The sequence below is a fragment of the Periophthalmus magnuspinnatus genome, chromosome 13 (genome assembly GCF_009829125.3).
Source record: "Periophthalmus magnuspinnatus isolate fPerMag1 chromosome 13, fPerMag1.2.pri, whole genome shotgun sequence".
NCBI lineage: Eukaryota > Metazoa > Chordata > Actinopteri > Gobiiformes > Gobiidae > Periophthalmus > Periophthalmus magnuspinnatus.
Window position 1 is genome coordinate 6,962,285 of NC_047138.1, and position 22,280 is coordinate 6,984,564.

At 39.4% G+C, this 22,280-nt stretch overlaps 3 protein-coding genes across 5 annotated transcripts; 1 reads left to right on the top strand and 2 right to left on the bottom strand.

The window, feature by feature from the left end:
* Positions 1–1,374: 1,374 nt before the first annotated feature.
* On the top strand, positions 1,375–9,943 carry slc47a4 (solute carrier family 47 member 4). Its single transcript, XM_055226185.1, is given in 35 exon segments — positions 1,375–1,485; positions 1,639–1,740; positions 1,951–2,019; positions 2,103–2,251; positions 2,336–2,378; positions 2,447–2,491; positions 2,652–2,749; positions 2,814–2,911; positions 2,994–3,107; positions 3,178–3,245; positions 3,315–3,423; positions 3,494–3,569; positions 3,649–3,726; positions 3,728–3,927; positions 4,712–4,809; positions 4,906–5,013; positions 5,210–5,377; positions 6,483–6,510; positions 6,806–6,891; positions 6,964–7,065; positions 7,221–7,289; positions 7,357–7,505; positions 7,644–7,686; positions 7,787–7,831; positions 7,957–8,054; positions 8,131–8,228; positions 8,297–8,410; positions 8,475–8,542; positions 8,616–8,724; positions 8,789–8,864; positions 9,052–9,123; positions 9,125–9,321; positions 9,394–9,488; positions 9,562–9,609; positions 9,692–9,943. Coding segments are annotated over 35 exon segments (3,483 nt in total).
* slc47a3 (solute carrier family 47 member 3) lies at positions 9,942–13,926 on the bottom strand. 2 transcript variants are annotated; one of them, XM_033977543.2, is made up of 17 exons: positions 13,786–13,926; positions 13,592–13,693; positions 13,451–13,519; positions 13,229–13,377; positions 13,108–13,150; positions 12,994–13,038; positions 12,715–12,812; positions 12,544–12,641; positions 12,348–12,461; positions 12,205–12,272; positions 12,027–12,135; positions 11,828–11,903; positions 11,195–11,264; positions 10,985–11,117; positions 10,733–10,827; positions 10,625–10,661; positions 9,942–10,352 (listed from the first exon to the last, which is right to left on the bottom strand). In XM_033977543.2, the coding sequence occupies exons 1-17, from the start codon at positions 13,906–13,908 to the stop codon at positions 10,147–10,149; spliced, it is 1,635 nt and encodes a 544-aa protein (XP_033833434.1). In that variant the 5' UTR covers positions 13,909–13,926; the 3' UTR covers positions 9,942–10,146. The 2 variants fall into 2 exon arrangements, with proteins under 2 accessions (XP_033833434.1, XP_055082208.1); XM_055226233.1 differs by having other exon boundaries at positions 10,051–10,352; positions 12,994–13,034; positions 13,104–13,150.
* Positions 13,927–16,874: 2,948 nt separating this feature from the next.
* Positions 16,875–21,647, bottom strand: slc13a5b (solute carrier family 13 member 5b). 2 transcript variants are annotated; one of them, XM_033977161.2, is made up of 12 exons: positions 21,490–21,647; positions 20,760–20,888; positions 20,548–20,684; positions 20,178–20,389; positions 19,917–20,097; positions 19,727–19,849; positions 19,420–19,632; positions 19,249–19,352; positions 19,064–19,170; positions 18,823–18,984; positions 17,981–18,118; positions 16,875–17,876 (listed from the first exon to the last, which is right to left on the bottom strand). In XM_033977161.2, the coding sequence occupies exons 1-12, from the start codon at positions 21,595–21,597 to the stop codon at positions 17,751–17,753; spliced, it is 1,740 nt and encodes a 579-aa protein (XP_033833052.1). In that variant the 5' UTR covers positions 21,598–21,647; the 3' UTR covers positions 16,875–17,750. The 2 variants fall into 2 exon arrangements, with proteins under 2 accessions (XP_033833052.1, XP_033833053.1); XM_033977162.2 differs by having other exon boundaries at positions 16,988–17,876; positions 20,548–20,888; positions 21,490–21,629.
* Positions 21,648–22,280: the final 633 nt, after the last annotated feature.

Below are 22,280 nucleotides of genomic sequence, written 5' to 3' on the forward strand. Positions count from 1 at the left end.
TGTCCATACCTCGCCCAAACCCAATCTAGTCTGATTTCAGCAAGGTTGGGCCTGGTTAGTATTTGCATGAAAGACCACTGGGAATATCAGGCACCACAGTGGGCAACAGTGGCTCTGGTGCAAGCTAAAAGTCATTGTGGCCTTAGGTCAGACACTGCACCCAACTTGCATTGCACGATTGTGCTGTGTGTGTACTGCATAGAAGATTGGTGGTGACCTGATGGGCTTGTATAGTAGCTTACCACTATCATGATTTTTGTTGGGTCTAATATATGAATATTTTTTCCTTGGAAAATATCCTTAGGAATCCACAGAAAATCGCAGAAACTGCCCCTGGAAGACATAAAAAATAAGCATGTAGTATATGGAAAATATGTTTCCAGCCGAGCAACATGAAGTGCCTGATAGGCGCTATCTCCCACCAGCAGATGAGCAGCTCTGCTTTACATTTACAGCAGGAACAGCTGAGCATGTTTTGAGACTGGAGCACAGACGGGTAAAAAAGACCGTAGATCGTAGATCATATGCTCGTGTGTTACGTGACTAGTGAAAATAAGATAAAATATGCCTTTATTAGTCCCATAGTGGGGAAATTCCAATATTGCACCGCACAGTTAAAGAACAGAAGGAAAATGGTACATGCAACAAAACAAGATAATAGATAAATAGTTTAAAATAATTTAAAAAATATACTTAAAAATAAACTAAAAATAGACTCTAATACAACATCTTCGTAAAGTGACTTAAGTATTGCACATAGGTATGGACAAATGTGTTTGGAAAATGTGTATTTGCCAACAATTGATTAAGTGTGCATTTATCAAATACAATAAGCATAATTCAGCCTTCACCTGTCTGTCTTCATATTCACAAGCGGCTGTGGATACTCAGTAAGCTGCTCATACAACCTGCCATTACCACATAACCATTTACTCAGTGAAATACATCTACGGTACAAAACTAGATGGTAAATGTTGCACGCAGCAGCATTTCAGTGAACATTATATATGAAACATTTTGATAACACATCGCCACTGTGAGGTTAACACACTTAATATTCAGCCTGCTCTCTTGCCTCGATTGTCCTAAGGCCACAAAATAACATACTTTAATCCATCATCAACATCATCAACATCACCAATACATTTTACACCAAATAATTAAACATGAATAAACCAAAAACTGTCTGTATGTAAGTAATATAAAAATTGGTTCATGTTTTTTTTGCAGAAATATTTCAAACTTCATTCAAAATGTCTGTCTGGATTCTGAGAACCACATAGGTTAATAAGTTATGTTTTACCTCTGAAATGGCTTACTCATCCTCATTTTTCTCTAAAATTCACAAGTGCTGGGGCAGAGCATTGTGCAGACATGGAGACGTCCAGCAGTGACCGTCTCTTCTGCTGCCCATGGCTGCGCCGCAGAGTTCCAATGGCCTACAGAGACGAGCTTTACCATATCCTCAAGATGACTGTGCCAGTGGTAAGAAGCATAGCATTATTTACACTGGACATACAATAGTACAGAGCTCAGACAACACCACCACAGCATACAACCTGCATCATTTATGAAGTAGAAGACCATAAAGTCATGGTACCTTCCTTGGTCAAATAAAAAGGAATTTTGTCATTCTAGTTGATTACTCGAATTCTTGGTTACCTGCCCTCCTTTGTGAATACCATGTTCTGTGGACGTTTGGGAAATAATGTCATGGCTGGCTATGGTCTCGCTTGTGCTGTAAGTAATTACAGGTCACGTTTACATAAACTGTAAGCTATATTGTACATAAATTATATATATATATATATATATATATATATATATATATATATATATATATATATATATATATATATATATATATATATATATATATATATATATATATATATATATATACATACATATATAAATAATATTAATTGATTTATAATATCATGTTTTTAGACCATCAATATAACAACAACTTCAACAGGGTTTGGACTTGCAGTGGCCTGTGATACTCTGGTGTCTCAGGTCTGCCAAATATATTACATATAGCACACAATACAAGTTGAGTGCCTTTCTCATACTAAAGCCCTTGTTTGTCTCTGGGCTAGACTTTTGGGGGTAAGAACCTGTTGCGTGTTGGAGTGATTCTGCAGAGGAGCATCCTCATCCTGCTGCTCTTCTGTCTGCCCTGCTGGGCCCTGCTCATCAACGCACAGGCCGTCCTGCTCTGTCTGGGACAGGACCCCGAAGTTGCCAGGTAGCACACACCCTGACAACAACATTAGTGCAATCGCCATGTGTACTTAATGTACAGTATTTCTGTACATATCTGTGGTTTCAGAATAGCCCAGATGTATATGACAGCCTTTATTCCAGCAGTGCCAGTAAGTGCTGACTGCTGCATGAGCCCAACACCAGGCTTTAGCTGAACTCTGTCTATTTATGTTTTTAGGCCATGTTTCTCCAGCAACTGCAGGTCTCCTATTTACAGAACCAGGTGCACCATTCTTCCCAAAAAATCTTTAATCAACAAATAAGTAAATGACTGGTTGATAACATTTTTACTTAGCTGAAGCTTTGCATGTTTATTTACATATCACCATCTGTCATTTCTCATGTTAATATTAATAACTCTTAATACTTCAACTTGTTTGCAGATTATCATCCTGCCTCAGTTGTTCACTGCTGTTGCTGCAAACATAGTCAACGCAGTGACTAACTATATTCTTGTGTTCTGGCTGGAACTAGGCATCAGGTGCGATAACAATGAAATATACTGTTAGAGAGGTGACCTAATATTTAGACCTCTCTGCCCACAGTGGTTCTGCAGCAGCCAACACCATGTCTCATTTCTATTCCTGTGGGTTCCTCTTTATTTATATTTGGTGGAAGAAACTGCACGCTAAGACGTGGGGAGGTGAGATCTTTGAAGAATTTGCTTCACACCTGACCATACTTTGATTTATTTAACACAAATAATCTTGTTGCTCCCTCTACAGGTTGGTCTATGGAATCACTGCAGGAGTGGGGCTCTTACATGAAACTGGCCATTGCAAGTACAGTGATGAAGTGTGCCGAGTGGTGGGTTTATGAGTTCGGAGGGTTCTTTGCAGGTACCAGACATGCAATAATATGGGCCATTTGTATTATTTGTATTATTTTCATATTCCACCTTTCATTTAGGAATGTTGAGTGAAAACGACCTGGCTGCCCAACATGGAGTCATCATGATAGCATTTATCACATACATGGTAAATTTTATTTTTACTGAACTTAACTGAGTCTGCAACATGAATATAACTTTACACGAGTCTTTCCAGTTTCCTGTGGGAATCCAAGCAGCCACCTGTGCTCGAGTGGGCAATGCACTTGGAGCAGGGAACACTTCTAGAGCCAGAATCACTGTGAAAGTCTCCTATGGACTCGCAGGTCAGGTCTGATTATTTTTCACACTAGCTATCAAGCAACCTGCTACTCATTTCCTCCTCCCCTTTTGCAGTTGGCTTTGCCATAGTCCAAGGTACTGTGCTGGGCTGTATTAAACATGTGATTGGATACATTTTTACCAATGATGAGTAAGTATCAATAAATACGGTTTACATGTTAATATTACATTGTGTACATCATGTTTATTCATCTGTACAAACCCTTCAGAGAAATAGTGAGCCTGATCTCGCACTTGATGAGTGCTTACTGTTTCCTACAGTTGTTTGATGCCATTGTGGTAAGTTTGTTTAGATGCACTTCTTACATTGTGTGATGATCTGGTGATCTCTTTATTGATTATTTGCTGTCCACAGTGTGTGTCAAGTGGCATCTTTGTTGGTACAGGAAGACAGAAAGTCGCAGCTGTGGCAAATATCATTGGATACTATGGCATTGGACTCTCAGTGGGACTAGTACTCACGTTTGTAGCAAAACTACAAACATTAGGTAACGTATATTTGTCTCATTTACTTGTTATGAAAGACTCTCATTGAAGAACTGTCGCTGAATTTCAGACTCTAGAATGTGATAATTGTCCCATCAGGAGTGGGCTAAAATAGTGATATATGGTGATATTGAATAACAGAATTGATATATCGTCATGGGTAATTCTTGGTATATTTTATGAAATAGAGTTTTTGACAGCACTAATTTTGTTGCTTGTTTAGAGAAAGGAAACTAATGCAATACATTTAACATACACTGGAGTGTATTTCATATTAATATTTGAGCAGGAAGAGAATTAACAAAGAAATACTGTTTTTAAAATGCATTTGTGATGTATCACATAATATCATGTGCAATATATTAATTTTCTAAATGTATTGCAAAGTTGTGATATTATCATATTATGAGCCATCATGAGGGACACTAATTCCAAGTCCTAGACCCAGTACCTGACCTTCTCCATGTCTGCACAATGCTCTGCTATCTTTTGCAAAAACATTCCCTCCAGAACATCATCTGAAACCCAGCAATATGTTCTTTCTGGGTAATCCAGCTTTCTGCCACAGCCTTGTATGTGTTGATTCACTTAACTAAATGGGTGTTATCTTGGGAGGATAAAGTTGTATAAATGAATGCAAATATATGGTGGATCATAGATCATTTTGTCACAGGGCAGCTATGGTAACAGAAACATCTTGCAAGCTCCATTTTTATTTAGTAGATAAAATAACTTCTTCAGTAACATTGGCAGAAAAGTATCAGTGTAGTATCTTTTTCTACATAGGGTTTTGGCTGGGACTGTTAATTTGTGTATGTTTGCAATCCACCTTCTTTGTCATCGTCATCATCTTTAAGCTGAACTGGAAGACAATGACAGATGAGGTAAACTTTTGTCTAAAATATTAACCTAATTAAGTTATGACTTTAGCCTTTGCCACATTGGGCTTTACAGTTGCAATTGTTCTGGTCATGTTACAGGCTGTGAAACGGGCACGCAAAACAACTAACCTGGCATCAGTAAATGAAAAAATTCTATTAGAAACTACGGGTAATGACACTTCTGTTCACACATCTGAAACTGGAAATGTAAGTAGCATATTGTAAGTAGCATGTTTTATATTATTAGTTTATTTTGAAGTCTTAAAGGACATGAATATGTCATACCTTTCTTACTAATAATAATAGTTTGAAAATCAAGCTCAGATATCTCAAATGCGTGTTCAAGTAATGTTATCATGTGGTTTTGTGTTGCAGTAATAATTTTTATTATTTTCTCTCCCAGACAGTGGACGGCTATAAAGCAACATACCTAGGAGGTGACGAGGCAGTGAAGCCAAATGAGCATCAGGGAGGAGGTGTTCTGTCCCCCTGTCAGCTGCTGCTCAGACGTGGCCTCGTGGTACTGGGGGCTGTGGCAATTCTGGCTATAGGCGTGTCCGTGCGCTTCCTGGTACCTCTCCCTGAATCACAGTCCTCACTGATTAACTCCACTTTGAACTGGGTCAACACAACTGACCCCTCCACTATGTTGTTCCCAATTCAACAATGAACTAGGCCTATATGCTGTGATTTTGAATATGATTGAATTAAATGTCAAATGCTTTCACTTTCCCATGTGCTGCAAAAAGAAACATGAGCATTCCTCCTCTCAATACAATATTACAAAGATCTTCATTTGATATGTTAATGCACCGCAATAATATCCATAATTATATAATTATGTATTTGTCAAGTATTTGCATATTATGATAAATTCCATCCATCCATCCATCCATTTTCTTCCGCTTATCCGGGGCCGGGTCGCGGGGGGAGCAGTCTAAGCAGGGACTCCCAGACTTCCCTCACCCTGGACACGTCCTCCAGCTCCTCCGGTGGGACCCCAAGGCGTTCCCAGGCCAGCCGAGAGACATAGACCCTCCAGCGTGTCCTGGGTCTTCCCCGGGGCCTCCTCCCGGTGGGACATGCCCAGAACACCTCCATAGAGAGGCGTCCAGGAGGCATCCTGAGCAGATGCCCGAGCCACCTCAACTGGTTCCTCTCGACGTGTAGGAGCAGTGGCTCTACTCCGAGCTCCTCCCATGTGACCGAGCTCCTCACCCTATCCTATCCTAAGGGTGTGCCCGGCCACTCTGCGGAGGAAACCCATTTCAGCCGCTTGTATCCGCGACCTTGTCCTTTTGGTCATTACCCAGAGCTCATGACCATAGGTGAGGGTAGGAACGTAGACTGACCGGTAAATCGAGAGCTTTGCCTTTGGGCTCAGCTCCTTCTTTACCACAACGGACCGATACAGCGACCGCATCACTGCAGACGCTGCACCGATCTGCCTGTCAATCTCACGCTCCATCCTTCGCTCACTCGTGATAAATTACTCCATATGATAAATTACTTAATTTTTTTTATATTTTTTTTATGTGTACTTAGTTTTTTTTCTAATCTGGGATTTTTATGTTAATAAATAATAGAATAATGTTGAAAACATTAAAAAGTATAATGTGCTTTGTTGACCTATTTGTATGATGTTTGTTTTTTATCTTATTTTTAATGTTGTACAGCACTTTGATCAGCTTTGGTCGTTGGAAGGTGCTTTAGAAATAAAGTTTGATTGATTGGAAACTGTCTGTGTGACTTGAGTGTGAGGATAAGTTTTCTAGACTGTTCTATTTTTCTTTCGAAGAAAAAACTGACATCAAAACATGGACCCAAAAAGCCTGCTCTGATTGTACTGTTCTCTCACACTATTTGTTGTTTTGGCTGCTTTCCAAAGCAGCTGTGACTACATCATATTACCACAACTATCCCATCAGTCTTCAACAAGTGCTTAAACCGACATTAGAAAACAGACTTTCCTGCAGACCATTGGTGGCATCTTTTTCAGCAAACATGGAGCAGTCTTTGTGCCATAGGATTGCAGTGACCTATAGAGAGGAGCTGTCCCATATCATTACAATGTCGGGGCCACTGGTAAGGATGCTGCCTGTAGCAAAAACATTTTCAGTGAGCTGAACTGAACTTATTAATGACATATTATTGTAGCTGTTCTCACGAATCTTCAACTATCTTCTGCCGTTTGTGGTGACCATGTTCTGTGGGCATCTGGGAAATGAGGTAATGGCTGGATATGGCCTGGCTTCTGCGGTAAGTACATATAGTAATGTATTGTACTTTGCCTATAAAAAAAAAAGTCTGATCTCTTAAATATTGCTATTATAAAAACTAATTGTCCTGTATTTCATATAACAATTACATTTAAAGTGCTACTAATATTTAGATTGTTTTCTTTTTTCTTCTAGACAATCAATGTTACTACAGCAGCAACAGGATTTGGTCTAGCAATGGCCTGTGATACACTGGTGTCTCAGGTTTGGAAATATATTACAGTACAACATACATGATTGATTGTTTCCTGATATATTTGTGATTCCCAAGACTTTTGGGGGTAAGAACCTGTTGCATGTTGGAGTGATCCTGCAGAGGGGCGTCCTCATCCTGCTGCTCTTCTGTCTGCCCTGCTGGGCCCTGCTCATCAACGCACAGGCCATCCTGCTCTGTCTGGGACAGGACCCCAAGGTTGCCAGGTAACAAGACCTCTTAGAAGAAACAACTGCATCTTGGTCACTAAATATTCCACATAAAATACAATACAACGCAGTGTAATGGGAAACCTCTGTGATAGTGGGTGTCAGAAAAATCATAAGTGCTGTTTCTTGTTGCAGAATAGCACAGCTGTATATAACACACTACCTTCCAGCTGTACCTGTAAGTATTGTATCCAAATTGATTTATTTAAAAAAATAAAAAATAAATAAATACTGAATAGATATGCAATAGAAAATGCATGTGGATCTTTGCTCATCAGGCAATGTTTCTTCATCACCTTCAAGTGTCCTACCTGCAGAACCAGGTGCAGAATCTCAGAACAAGTAATTTGTAATGGGTTCCTCTATTAAAGTCTGATAAACTGAAGTTTAATTTGAAAAAAAAAAAATACTTGTAAGTTCTAGTAGTTAGTGTATGTGTTGTATGCAGGGTATAACACTGCCTCAAGTATATAGTGGGCTGATGGCAAATATCGCCAATGTTGGAACTAACTATATTCTTCTGTACTGGCTGAATCTGGGGGTGAGGTGAGAATTCAGGAAAGTTAAGATAGCCCTTATTCACTTATTGCTGTTAAATATACTTGTCACCATGTGTCTGCAGTGGGTCTGCGGTGTCCAACACTCTGTCTCAGATTTACATATGCGTTTTCCTATTTGCATATATTCGATGGAAAAAGCTCTATGCAGCAACATGGGATGGTAAGTGTCAGTTATGATCAGAAATCTCTTTGATAAGGTTTTCCCTTACTGTCTGGCTCCCCCTACAGGCTGGTCTGTGGAATCACTGCATGAGTGGGGCTCCTACATGAAACTAGCCATTCCCACCACAATGATGAAATGTTTTGAGTGGTGGGTTTATGAAATAGGAGGATTCCTTGCAGGTACTTCCCAATTCATGCATTTTTAGTAAATAAATAAAATAAATGCTCACAATGGAATGTTCAGGAATGTTGAGTGAGGATGAACTGGCTGCTCAACATGCAGTTATGATGGTGGCATTAATAACATACATGGTATGGCATTATTTAATTAAAATGATTTCTGATTAACAATTAATAGTAATATTTCTCAAATAAAATTTTCCAGTTCCCTCTGGGTGTTCAAGCTGCAGCCTGTGCTCGAGTGGGAAACGCTCTCGGAGCAGGAGACACTTCTAGAGCGATTCTTGCTTGTAAAATCTCTCTCACACTTGCAGGTTGGTCTGAGGATTTTAGACATTTTGGTGATTGCTTAATATACTTATTTTATTTTCATTACAGCAAGCATTGCCTTGATTGAGGGTGTTGCACTTGGTTCTGCTAAAAATGTAATTGGCTACATCTTTACCTCCGACAAGTAAGTTAAATTGATCACATTTTGGAGATATAGTTTTAGTTGAATACAGAACCAGAGGGTCAGATTTGCCAATAGAATTATGCTTTCTGTTAACTCGGCTGTCTGTGTGTCTTTTAGAGACTCTTCCTCCAATGTATTAAATTCAACATCTTTACTTGTATATTTCAGTATCTTTTGTGTCTTTCAGAAAGATTATAGATTTGGTAGCTCATTTGATGACTGTGTACTGTTTTCTACAGTTCTTTGATGGTCTGGTGGTAAGTGCTTAAACTGTCCCTTGGCCTGTATATAATGAACAGAAAACTGAAAACTACTGTTTTGCAGTGTGTCTGCACAGGCATCTTTGTGGGCACCGGGAAACAGATGATCCCAGCTGTGGCTAACCTCATTGGATACTATGGCATTGGACTCTCCCTCAGTGTGACATTTATATTTGTGGCAAAAATGAGGATCTTTGGTGAATAAAGCATTCAATCTAAGCATTACACACAAGATAGACGTGGTGACAAACCTTGTTTACCCTTCACAGGTTTTTGGTTGGGCTTGCTAATTTGCGTGATTGTACAGTCCACCTTCTTTATTGTTGTCATTTTCAAATTGAACTGGAAGAGAATGACAGAAGAGGTAAATTAAGAAGTCTTGGTATGACTGTGATGGGGATTACATGTTTTGTGTATAAAATGTTTGTTATTTGTAGGCTTTAAAACGAGCCCATAAGAACAATGACGTACACCTAACACAAACTGTGGGTTTGTTACACAGATATAATGTAATGTGATATTTGATGTAATATCTACACATTAGTATCTTGTGTATTTCTATTACAGCTGCCTGATGCCCACACACCTGATTGTGCTGATAGACACAGAGCAGGGTCAGCTGGTCAACTGTCCTCATCTCAGCTCATCGTCAGAAGAGGAATCACTGTGTTATCTGCTGCTGGACTTTTTGCTCTGGGAATAACCATCCATTTGATTGTGCCTTTGCCAGAAGCATATACCATTTCTTTATATTGGCCCAATAGTACACATTATTCTGGTAATTTTTCAACTCTAGTAGTTCAAAACAACACAAGATAATTTCAATATTACATTTAATCTGACTTGCAGCATAATTTTTGATTGTATAACAGTGTTACATTTAGCATGTTTCCTACAGTCAAAACCTTGAATCAAAACCTTGATGACAGACCAATAATCCTGTTCTCTGATGCAAACAGATGCATAACTACTAGCATTAATGCCTTAATTACTCCTACAATCGACACGATAACTAGAGTAAATCACTTTATCAAATTTTGGACTAATACATTTATAGTGATTCCCACAGCCAGGATGAAGAGCATTGCTGCCAGGGCCAGGCCTCTGCGCAGTATCAGAGCTGTAAATGAAAGCTCCTCTGATCCACAGCTGCCTGCTGCTGAAGGCCCAGTGTGGACCAGCTCCAGGGAGTCTGACTCTTCAACTGTTGCGTCATAACACTGCATAACTGGAAAATATGTTATAAATATAATAAAGTCAATAAAAGAGGTTCCCATCTCTTTTCCTGTCAGGGCCAGAGACAGACTGATGCACCTAACGTAGCACTGTACTTTTGTTGTAGAATATTGTTATTAATGTGGTCCAACAGTTCACAGTACAATAATTGTTTATTTCACATAAGGTTCATCCTGACTGCCCTTCTAATTAAGCATTGTTATCTGGCTCATGACCCAATATGGCTGGACAACATAAATAAAATTGAAAGAAAACAAAGTATACCTTCAGAAGTTTCATTGACTCCAGCTCGAATTTTGGCCTTCAAGACAACACTCAAATATAAAACATACTTTAAAAAAAATGAATTATATAACAACGTATGATTAATACCTCGGCTGTTACCTTATCCCAGTTCATTCGAACCATGTAGATGACCAAGAATGAACATTGTAGGAACATACAGACAAACAAACCTGTCCAAAGACCTGCAAAACACATTATGTTTAAATCTTTTACTTGAGCACACAAAATATCCCGGTTCTAAACAACAGCATCCAGACATCGGCATGAATCGCTCTAACCACAACATGCACCAAAAAGGCAAAACAACCTAGAACATAAAAACAAGTCCATGATAAATACCTTTTATTCCTAGTTTGGCTGTGAACATCAGGGGCACTCCAATGGGAAACCCAATGGCATAATATCCCAACATGTAGCACACAGCCCCAATTTTTTGTTTACCTGCTCCTCTGATGATGCCGCCACAAGCAGCCTATTCATGCAAGCAGTAAAACAGATCACATACACTGGTAAGTTTTTACGTTACTCTTAACAGACCCAAGTACTTACTGAAGTTGCATCTAGGAGAATAAATGGGGCATAAAAGGATATAATATCAGAAACTCTTTTCCTAATTTGTCTGCAAGAAAAGAAAGATGAGAAAAATGTGCATCATATGGACAGATTAAATAATCTGTCCATGTGTCACACTGTAATAATTCAGTTCAAAATTGCCTCACCCAGACAATAAATGGTCACATTTTTCTATAGCTCTTTTCCACCTTCAAGGCACTCAAAGCACTTTACAACAAGGAACCACTCACCCATTCACACACACGTGTATGCAGACACTGAGGGCGAGGTGGGTTAAGTGTCTTGCTCAAGGACACAACAACAGCATTCATCCGTGTGAGTTAGAATCGCACCGCCAACCTACGGATCAGTGGATCTGACTGCTCAACCAATGATGTTTATGTCAAGAGCTTTTAGAGAGAGATATTTGGACTTTTTTCTCTATAGGTTTGTGGCAAAAAGGATATGGGGGGAGCTTATAATAAATTTGAAGTACCGTACATGATTTGGGGAAAATAATCAAAAGCTGTTCTGGCATTGGCCATGAAAAAACCCATATTGGTCGAGATCTACACTACACACTTATAAGCTGTATGTCTTCTAAGAAATGTAAATATCTAATATACTCACTCATCATAAGTAAAAACAAAAGAGATGTGATCTTTGAGGCATCCTACAAGTATTGCCAAGCAGACAGACACTGATACTGTGAAAAAAAAATATGCCACCCTTCTCATTAAATTACAAGAGTTAAATTAAGTGTAGTTGCTAAATTTAACATTTATGAAGTATTCAGTGATGTTCACCAATGCATTTACTTAATCCTTACCAGCGCAGAACAGTGTCACTTTCGTGCACAACTTTGCTTGGTCTGTATTTCCCGCTCCTAATGCATTTCCAACTCTTATGCTCCCGGCCAAACTAAATCCCATGGGAAACTAGAAATCATATGGAAATTTAAATCTGCTAAATTGGAAATACTTTAAAAATTGTATTTGTACAGTTACCATGTATGCAATATTAGACAGCTGATAGACAACTGATTGAGCTCCTAATTCCACTTCACTTATTAGACCTGAATAATAGAGTTTGGTTTAATCTAATATTGTTCAATGCTATATCATGATTAAAATATAAACTGGAAAGAAACCTGCTAAAAAGCCTCCAATTTCATATGTCCACCATTCAACACACAGCATGACCATACTGGGGATGGCCAAGCGAAGGTATGGACCCCAATCCTTTAAACAATCTCTGGACCAGCCTGTGTATAGAAAACATTCAAATTAAGGCTGCACAATACTAAATATAACTAAGCATGCATTATTTTATTGGAATGAGCCCACCTCCCCATGTAGCCTTATGAAGACCTTTGCAGATAATATAGATCCATAAAATTCCAACCATAGCAAAGTTGGACAGACAACCGGCTACTGCTGAGCCTCTGTAATAACAAGGCAATAGAAAGAAGGTAAGTGTGATCAGTGCTACAGCCACGTGGTTCATTTCATACTCACGTCAATCCCAAGTTCAGAACAAAGATGACGATATAATTGATGAGAGCATTAAAGATATTGGCCACAAGACCAGTGATAACTTGAGGCCATATGATTCCCTAAAATTATTTTAAACTGGATTAAAAGTAGATTTTATTTCATGATATTTCAAATAGTTGTATGCACCTTTTCCATTTAAACACTAAAAACTACATCAAACATCAGCCAATTCCCACCAATAAAATCTTGTTTCCCCTCAATAAATGATGTAATATTCAAGAAAAATAGAATTAGGCCTACCTGATTTTGTAGATATCTTATTTGAAGGGCAAACATAAATGCTGCCTGAAAGGACACACACGCACCTTGAATCCATCCTTTATGTGTAAAAAAATAAAATAGCAAAACACTTACGGGAAGGGCTGGCATGAAGATCTTCACATACATTTGAGCCAACCTGAGGACCAAGGACAGAATCAAAGCAATAGGCCTAGCTGTGCAAACTAAAATACAAAACAGGAAAAAAAAATCTTACCTGGCTATCTCGGGTTCCTGCCTCACTCCCAGCAGGATGGGCTCAGTGTTTATCAGAATAGCCCAGCAGGGAAAACACGCCAGTAAAAGAATGAGTATGGCCTGTTGAAGAATTACCCCAATTCTGAAATGATTTCCCCCTCCAAATGTCTAAAAGCAGACACACCATGTAAACCACTACCACTGTTTCTTTCAATGAGTAACAAGATCAGATGATACAAACCTGTGAAATCAGAGTATCACATGCTGAAGCCAAACCAATTCCTATTGATATACCTGTAACATTAATAACCTGTGGGGAAGAATACAGTTTCATAATGTTGCAACTATTATCTTAATGACAAAACCAGGATACTGTACTTACTGATATGGCCAGAGACACAGCCGCCAGCTCTACTCTGCCCAGGTGACCACAGAAAATAGTACTGACAAAATTCACTAGCAACAACATCATTTGGGATAGAAACTACAAATGAATAAAATAATAAAAGCAAACATTGAACTATTTTAATTAAATCAGTGTCTTATCTCTTATCTTGGCACAGGCAACAGACTTACCATAGGTACAGACATTTTAACCAGTTCGACTGTTTCGGTCTTAAACCCAATAGGAAAAATAGAGCGAATACGACGTATTAAGCAACAGTCCCTCAAAGAAGTGCATGATAAGATTTGCGCCATGTTTGCTGTGATTTTGAGGTTTTAATACGGCGCAAAAGTTGTTTTAACTGAGTCTGAAGTGCGCGCGAGCCAAGTGTGCGTCAGGAGATGCCGTAAACGTGAGAAACTGCTGCGAGCCACGTGGGACCGCGAGGACTTTGTCAGGGCACGCGGACAGTAAGTGAAGGTGGAAAGAACATAATTAAAAAAAAATAAATAAAATTAAAATAAACTACACGTGAGATTATTATTGTTGTGTAGACCCGTTTTCAGGTTGTTTGCTCAAGGTGTAATTTACAAAGCCCCTAGCCGTACTTTTGTTGTATTTTCAGCAGGTGGCAGCATTTTTTAGCTTGCAGTAGCATGTTCCTTTAGCCCCGTGATAAAGTATAATAAATAATAGTTTTCAATATTATTTTACAACTATATTTTTTACAACTACGTTTTAATTAAGGCTGCTAAACCTGGCAGCACTTGTGTGTGAGAGAGAAGAAGACAGATTGACGTGGTTTTAACGGTGTAAGGAGCAGTCTGATTGGTCAAACAGACATCCGCGCTTCAAACCCCGCCCATGCAGCCAGGTGCTCGTGATCAGAAACACCTGGCTGTGATCAGGGCTGTCTTTCTTGATATCAGCAACTACTGAGAATTGCAGAGGCCACTGAAGTCAGCACAAAGTTAGATTTAGGCGTTTTAAACCAGGAAACTAAATGCACCTACAGTTTAGTTCCACTTTAAGTCTCTGTTTTTCCAGCAGGTGGCAGCAGTGTTGAGGTGTTTGCAGTTGTTGCTAATTATAACCTAAAGATTCACAAAATTACAGGAGGCTCATTAATCTGAGACTGTGAAAGCTGCAGCCTGACATCAGACCTTACAATCTTACTATAGTCTATCCATGGTTGAGGAAGTTAGGACCTTTGCTGTAGTGATTAAACATATAAAACAACATATTACTGGTTATATTTTGAATGGGAAAAGGTTCTCAAAATGTTGGATATAACAGAAAGTTGAAAGTAGAAAGACTACATTGTCCTAAATACAGGTGAGTTAGAATATAATTAAATTGCCCAAATGTTGATGTCTGTTCCATTAGGAGGCAGTAGTGATATTCCGTTTAGGATTTATATAGACATTAAGAAATATAATAAGTGATATTGTTTATGAGTATGCTATTCAAAGCCATGTTTTATTGACCATCATTAGCCTTTTACCATAGTTTCTTTTAGCACCAACAACTCCAAGTGACCCAGAATACCTGTACATAGACTTTGACTCAGCAGGCTGTGCCGATTTAAAGCTCCTGGCCAACTTCATGTTTAGGTAAATTATCGGTTTAGGGAGAAACAGTACTTGGGTTGCAGCACACCTCTTATTACACCTGGAAATGCTAGGGGTGCTCTTGAAATGGTGAAACTGCCTGAGTGATTGTGGTCATATGCTTCAAGTGGAACACCTGAATAAATGGCACGTGCAGTGTTGCCTGTCAAGCAAAAAAGCAATTTCAGACACTTCCTTCCCTAAATACTAATTTCGATCAGTCTCCAGGAAATGAAATCAAATCAATGTAATGCCCCCAAGAAACATGGGAACCAAACATGTAAAGGTGTTCATAAAGGTGACAGATGCAATATTTGTTTTACTTTTATGTGAAGCACTTTGGGCAGCTGAAGTTGTTTTTAAATGCAATTAAATAATTCAAGACACTTGAATTGAATTAAACTAGAAAGAGTTGCTCCTGTCATTTATGCTTACTTATTTACAGAAATTATTATAAACTATGAATGTTTTTGCAGTACACTACATGCCCACTTATGTGCCAGAGTGAAGCCAGAACAGCATTGGATAGATGGCGGTGGTAAAATGTGCATGAAAGGTCTTTTGTCTAAGCCCAGGATCTTTGTCTTTTAAAGATGGCTTCTGTCTGTGGCTTAATTGGCTGCTCAAATTGCTAACCGAAACCATTTCCACACTAAAGTCTCTATGCACCAGGAAGGAATGATTTTATCACACAGGCTGCATATTGTCCTCATGTGTAACTGATACAGGAAAGATAAACGGAAATGTTTTGGCTAAGATATACCTGGATTCTCCAAAGAAGACATTCAATTTACCCAAAAAGTCACTCATTAAGCCATTGAACTAGCTTACTCTGCAGAATTGCTGCTGTTTGACTCAGTAAGCAGAAAAGGTAATTTACAAACAGCCAGTGCAATCTACTTCATAGGCAAGGTTCCAGGTTTCTGAACTCCTGGTCATGAATATACAGTATGTATTCATGCTTGGTTGTAAAAGGTATGGCGTGTGTTTCAATTGGATAATGAGTGGGTGGATAAAAGGCAGTAAGGAAAGAGAAAGGCACTGTAATTACATAAGCCTTTTCCACAAGCAGGGAGCAAGATCATAGTTATTTCAATCGCTCTTTGCAACAAACTGCTTGTTTAAACTGTCTTACATTTTAATTGTCCAAGAAAGCTGAGTCAGTATTTGGATTAGTTTTCCAACCATCAGATGTAATGGTTTCTAACGATTTTTGTGCAAAATTCAAACCTGCATATTGCATATCTTTAAATTGTTCTGAACTGTAAAAGATTACCTTATTTGAGCCTATAATGGGAGTGACGCAAGAGCACACCACCAGACCAGATACCTTGACCATTGGCTTATGCAATGTCTGAGCCAGGTGGACAATGCCATATTGCTACATACATTAGGTGTGGCCTTTGACTGCCAGATTGTTGTGGCTTTCAACACTGTATTTTGAAGATTATGACTTATTACGTATGTATGTACAACACCCCGACTAATCGAACAGAGTTGTGAGGAAATGTTTGACTGGAATTATCAAAGTCTGACAACATTGCAATTTTTAGTCAGATATCCCACATTATTACAACATTACCATTATATTCACACACACTCTCACCATATCTTGTATGACGATCAAATGACTTGTGAAAAAGATTGAGATAAGAAATAACAAAAAATATGTATTCCACTTTTTAATCAAAAGCAAAATAATACAGATATAAAACAGTCCTTTAGTTTAGTACAGTAAACTGTAAACATGACTGATTTATGTTTGTAGTAAGGCACATGTTGTTTTTGTATCAGTTTTAGGTTCAGGTGATGCTGACAGAGAAAAAAATGTGGTCAATATATTATTCTTGGTAAATTAAATTCATAAGTATGTGGTGAAATAAAAATGTGAGGAATTAATGCGTGTAAGCTACAGTTGTTTAAAAATACACTGCTGCAGCCAGATCCTTGAATGGTGTCTGCCACCTGCTGCCTCCAAGGAGATGCTATTGCTTTGTCTGCAATGTTTCACAACATAGCATATATTTAAACGAAAAAAAGGAATTTAATAAAGGCGAGATAGATAAATGTAATGTCATATGGTGGAGCATTCTCGGTCGGGCAATTATATCCCCTTACAGACAAGCAGGTGACACCGCCACCATTAAATTCACTGTCTTTTAGAGTGGGCAACAAAGTAATTAATTGTGCATGTTAACAATATAAGACTTTACAGTATAGTATGTACTTTGATTACAGCCACGTGTTGCAAAGAATTTACAGCTATACATTTCAATGTATTCATATTCATTTATCTTCTTATAACACTCTATTTTAGAAGTATTTGCTGCACAGTGTAGTCATTTAAAAGCCGCAGACACTCACTCCATTGCTTTTCATACCTCCGCACTTTCTTAGCAGACAGTGACAATAAGAACAAAGACCAGCGAGCAGCAGCCTGCGCACGCAGGACAGTGCACATGTGTCTCTGTACTGTCCATGAGCAAAGGCCACTGTGTGACTGCTGTGGCTGAAGAAGCTGGACTCAAGTCTCCATCAGAACAGACTCACACTCCAGTGACATTGGCCCAGGAGGGAAAAGTATTCAGATTAAACATAGCCTTGCCCCAACTGTTAATGGCCAATGTTATACAAAGGATACCAATTACATTCATTACAATACCAGTCTTGGCCTAAAGGGAAAACATACAATGTTAGGTCATGTTTTGTCTGGCTCCAATGTAACAGCTGTAGAAGTAAATAATCATTTAATATAAATCCACAAACAGAAACTCACCATGTCAGCTACTTTGAGGTATCCATACGAAAAAACAATGGCATTTGGTGGCGTGGCCACAGGCAACATGAAAGCAAATGACGCACTGAGAGTACATGGCACCATGACATACAGTGGATTCATCCCAATGGACTGAGACTGAAACAATGACAAAGTTTGAGCAGTCAAAGACAGGGATGAACACAGCTTTATGACAGAATCCTGTAGTGGTCCATCTGACCACTGTAATCACTGAGTCATAACTCAACCATGTGTTCTTCAGTGTGAAGCAAAACTCTCATTAGGTGTGTGTAATTAAGATGTAAAATCTGCAGACTCCAGGCTGAGTCATGACATCTAAAATAGGAAAACCCTGCATGTGAAAATCTTACAAGACAGAACAGATCTGAGAAAATGTTGGAAATGTGCCACACCAGGATTTTACAAGTGCAAAGTGCGGTTTCAAAAATAAAGAAAATTGAAAGAAAACTTGTCCAGTAGCAATGCCTGGGTCTTTCTGTACACTGGTTTGGCATTCCCTTGAGTACTTTACAACCAGTCACAGGGATGCCATTCTTTTGCTGTTGGGAGAAGACGGGGGCAACAGTACATGCCACTGGGTTGATTTGGTGTGTTTGGCAGACTACAAATGGGAGGAGGGGCCCGGGAAGGGGACCAAACACATTCAGCTTGAATGGCCATTTAGAACAGAAACCATAGACGAAGGGAAATAGACAATTCTCTGGTCTGAATGGGAATGGTTAAGAATAAATGGAGAGGTAAGGCATGCAACTTCACCTCACTGTATATTTAAATATGCCCTCTGATGACCATGCACGTGTTACTGTCTCTGGACATCTTACCATTGAAGCCAGGACTGGTAGGAAGAGTGTGGCAGTGGCCACATTACTGGTGCACTCTGTGAAAGTAGCAATCAGTAGGCATAAGATGATAGCTATGGCCCAGGGAGGAATGCTTTGTAGAGGACTCATCTGGTCTCCCATCCATTTGGAAAGACCAGATTCCTGAAGATATGAAATTGAATCAAAACAAATACAACCCATACAATATTCATCTTATGGTTCAGGCAGTGTAATCACTTACTTCACTACCCTTTGCCAGAGCAAATCCGCCTCCAAGAAGAAGGACAATACCCCAAGGTAACTTCTTCTGTGCCACTTTCCAAGTCAGAAGTGGTGCAGTTTTCAGCACTATGAACCCATCATTTGTATGTTAAATTGTCATAATATATGTATTTAACATAAACTATTTTTAAAACTGTTGCCCACTTTGCTCACTGTCACTCCTCCATAAACAGAAGCGCGGGGGCTTGGATGGTAGAACAAAAAGAAGTACCGCAATGAAAATGGCCACTGTGGCATCTGTCACGTACCTAATAGCAATACAGAATGTTAAGGAGCACGTAAGATCAAAGACAATGATTAGCATTGTGTACACACTCTGCTTTAGAGTTGAAGATATCTGTTGCCCATCCACTGACAAAGCCTGGGTCCCTGGTGAACCACAGCACCACCAGGAGAATGAAGAGACTCAAGACACTGATCTCTCCAAACGACATGGGCCCCAGAGCCCGGTGCTCCTCTCGGATCACGTTGTAGGCGGCTATTTCTTTCTCTGTCTTCTCTGCACCACATCCCCACGTCTTCCTGAAGCTGTAAATTCACAAATACATTTTTATGATACAATGCAGAGGTTAAGCTCTACTCTATTCAACTGCAGTTACCTTTGAAACATCATTGAACTTACTTAAAACCCATGAAGACAAACTGTAACCACAGCCAGGCCAGTGCAAGCATGAGAATCATGTTAGGGAATGCAAAACCAAACCAAGAGGCAAAGTTGATCACATCTCCATTATCAGGGAATAATCTGAAAACAACAAAAACAATAAACAAATGTACAAAGACTGAAGACCTTATATATAAAAGAGACCTACTGGTTCATCTGGCCCTTGAGCACCAGGTTTGGACCAGTCCCTGTCAGAGTGGCTGTGCCCCCAATGCTGGCAGCGTAACACACGCACAGAGTCATCCCTTTACACATTCTTCTTCTCTCAGCAGCCTCCTTATGTTTTGCCGCTTCTGCCTCAGCATCAATGAATGTTACAATAACAGGACCTATAAACAGGAGACACTTATACCTATATTTGTTCCTAAAGATGAAATAAACTGTAAATAAAGACGCAACCAAGATCCACCTTGTGTCTCACTCTGTTTCTCAGCCAGCTGTTTGTTGTCACTATCTGATGTCTGGAGCTGCTCAGAGCTTAGAATTTGAGGAATATCTGCTTCATTATTGTTGAGCTGTTCCAAAACAGCTTGGACAATAGGCACCATCATGGCTGTAGTTGCTGTGTTACTGATCCACATGGACAGGAAGGCTGTGACCCCCATAAAACCTAACATCAAACTGAGAGATGATAAGAGTTTCATAAACAACAGTGTAGTTTTCTCAGTACTATCTTTACAATCTTTACAATCTCACTATCTGTAAAGTACAATTGCATATAAAATGTTATCAGCTCTCATTTTTATCTGAGAGATAATCATTAAGTAACAGTGACTTACAGTGCTGGTCGAACACCTACAAAGAGTAGGACTCTTAGAGCGATGCGTTTGTGTAGATTCCAGTGCTCAACCGCCACCGCCACCATCAGCCCCCCCACAAACAGCAGGTTTGTGTCCTTCAGGTATTGCATACACACCTGCAACATGACCACATATAGTGCATTAGCAAGTCTGGATATGAAGGTTGTAGCTAAACAGTTTTGAGCTCTCACATCTTTTGACTTCATGATCCCAAACAGAGGAAAAAGGAGAGCTGGCAGCAGAGCAGTAATAGCCAGGGGCAGCACCTCTGAGCACCAGTACACTGCCATCAGCACAATCACATAGGCACATTCTGCCTCCTACACAGAGGCACATACACATATGAGTACTGTTGTTATACATACAGACACATGTAGTGGGGCACCATTGGGCATCTAGAATTATAATGGTTCAAAGGGTAAAGATAAACAAGTGCTCTCTTCAGGTGCACATTGAGCCCAAACAGTCTGTGTTTAAAGGATGCGCTTGAGTAAATGATTATGAACAGTCTGGATCTGAATCCTGAACCAGGATAACTACGTATTGCGTATCCTTTGAGATCTTTGTCTATAATAACATGACAGCAACAAGTGTGTTTGTCTCTGTCAAAATCAAATAGGGTGCAGAGGGGTTTTCACGGTAGACATGACCCTTAATGTTAAGAGCAGCGGGTTAAAATAACGAGGACCGGCCCCAGGCTGCAGGAGATCCCAGAGGGTCCAGTGCAGCAGGTGCAACCACCCCCTTTACTAAACTTATTCTTTAACTCCAAAAGTGCAGATCATTCTGAGGTAAATCATCTCTACAGACACTGTTTATGGTATTGTCGTTAAACCACCATCATTTGCCGTGAACCCGGTGAAAAAACCATTCGTCAGTAAAAAAGACATCGGTCCAGATGGTGTAAGCTGCTTTACATACCGGGGTCCCGATCACCAAAGGCAAAGGAAGAAGAAGCACCGGAGTTAGGAAAAGGATAAGCGGGTCCTTAATTGAACGCACATATCTGAGGATTCTGAGGACAGCCATACTCAAGAGGCACAAACATACAGGCGCTTTTCCTCCATGGATCCCGCTTTTGAGGCGCGATGGAGAAAGGCGGGGGCACCCAAGTGTGGGGACGAATCACAATGAAGGTGACTGGACAAAGGCTGGACATGCCTGGGCTCCTGTGCAGACAACACTTTGCATCTTTGCAAAGATCTGATATTCAGGCTACTTTTGACTATTAAAAAAAAAGCTTTGTTTCCACACACCCTTCAGTTTTTTTTAAGCTTGCCTGTAGAAAGAGGAATTATTTTTGGCCTATTTACATACTATGTTTTTATTAGGCTTTTAAAATACACAATTTATTTTCTTTTCAATATGTGCAGAAATAAATAAATACACTTTAACATTTAGATAATTGATTAGAGTACTTCAGTGGAGTATAGCCCGCTAAAAGTCAGTGCAGTTCAGTTTTAAAATCATAAACTGCTTTGAGAGTTTCTTGTTTTTCGAGTCATTATTCTATCTGTAGTCCCTAATGTTTTATGAGGCATGTTTTTGTCCGTAAAAGTCTGAAAAACAAATGTACACTCCGGACATTATTAATCATAGATCTACGGTATTGTCAGACTTATTATTGACTGACTATCGTGACCTAATTAACTCATTATCTTTAAATAATGATGATTTACTTCGACAACCACTATATCTGTCTAAATGTTCAC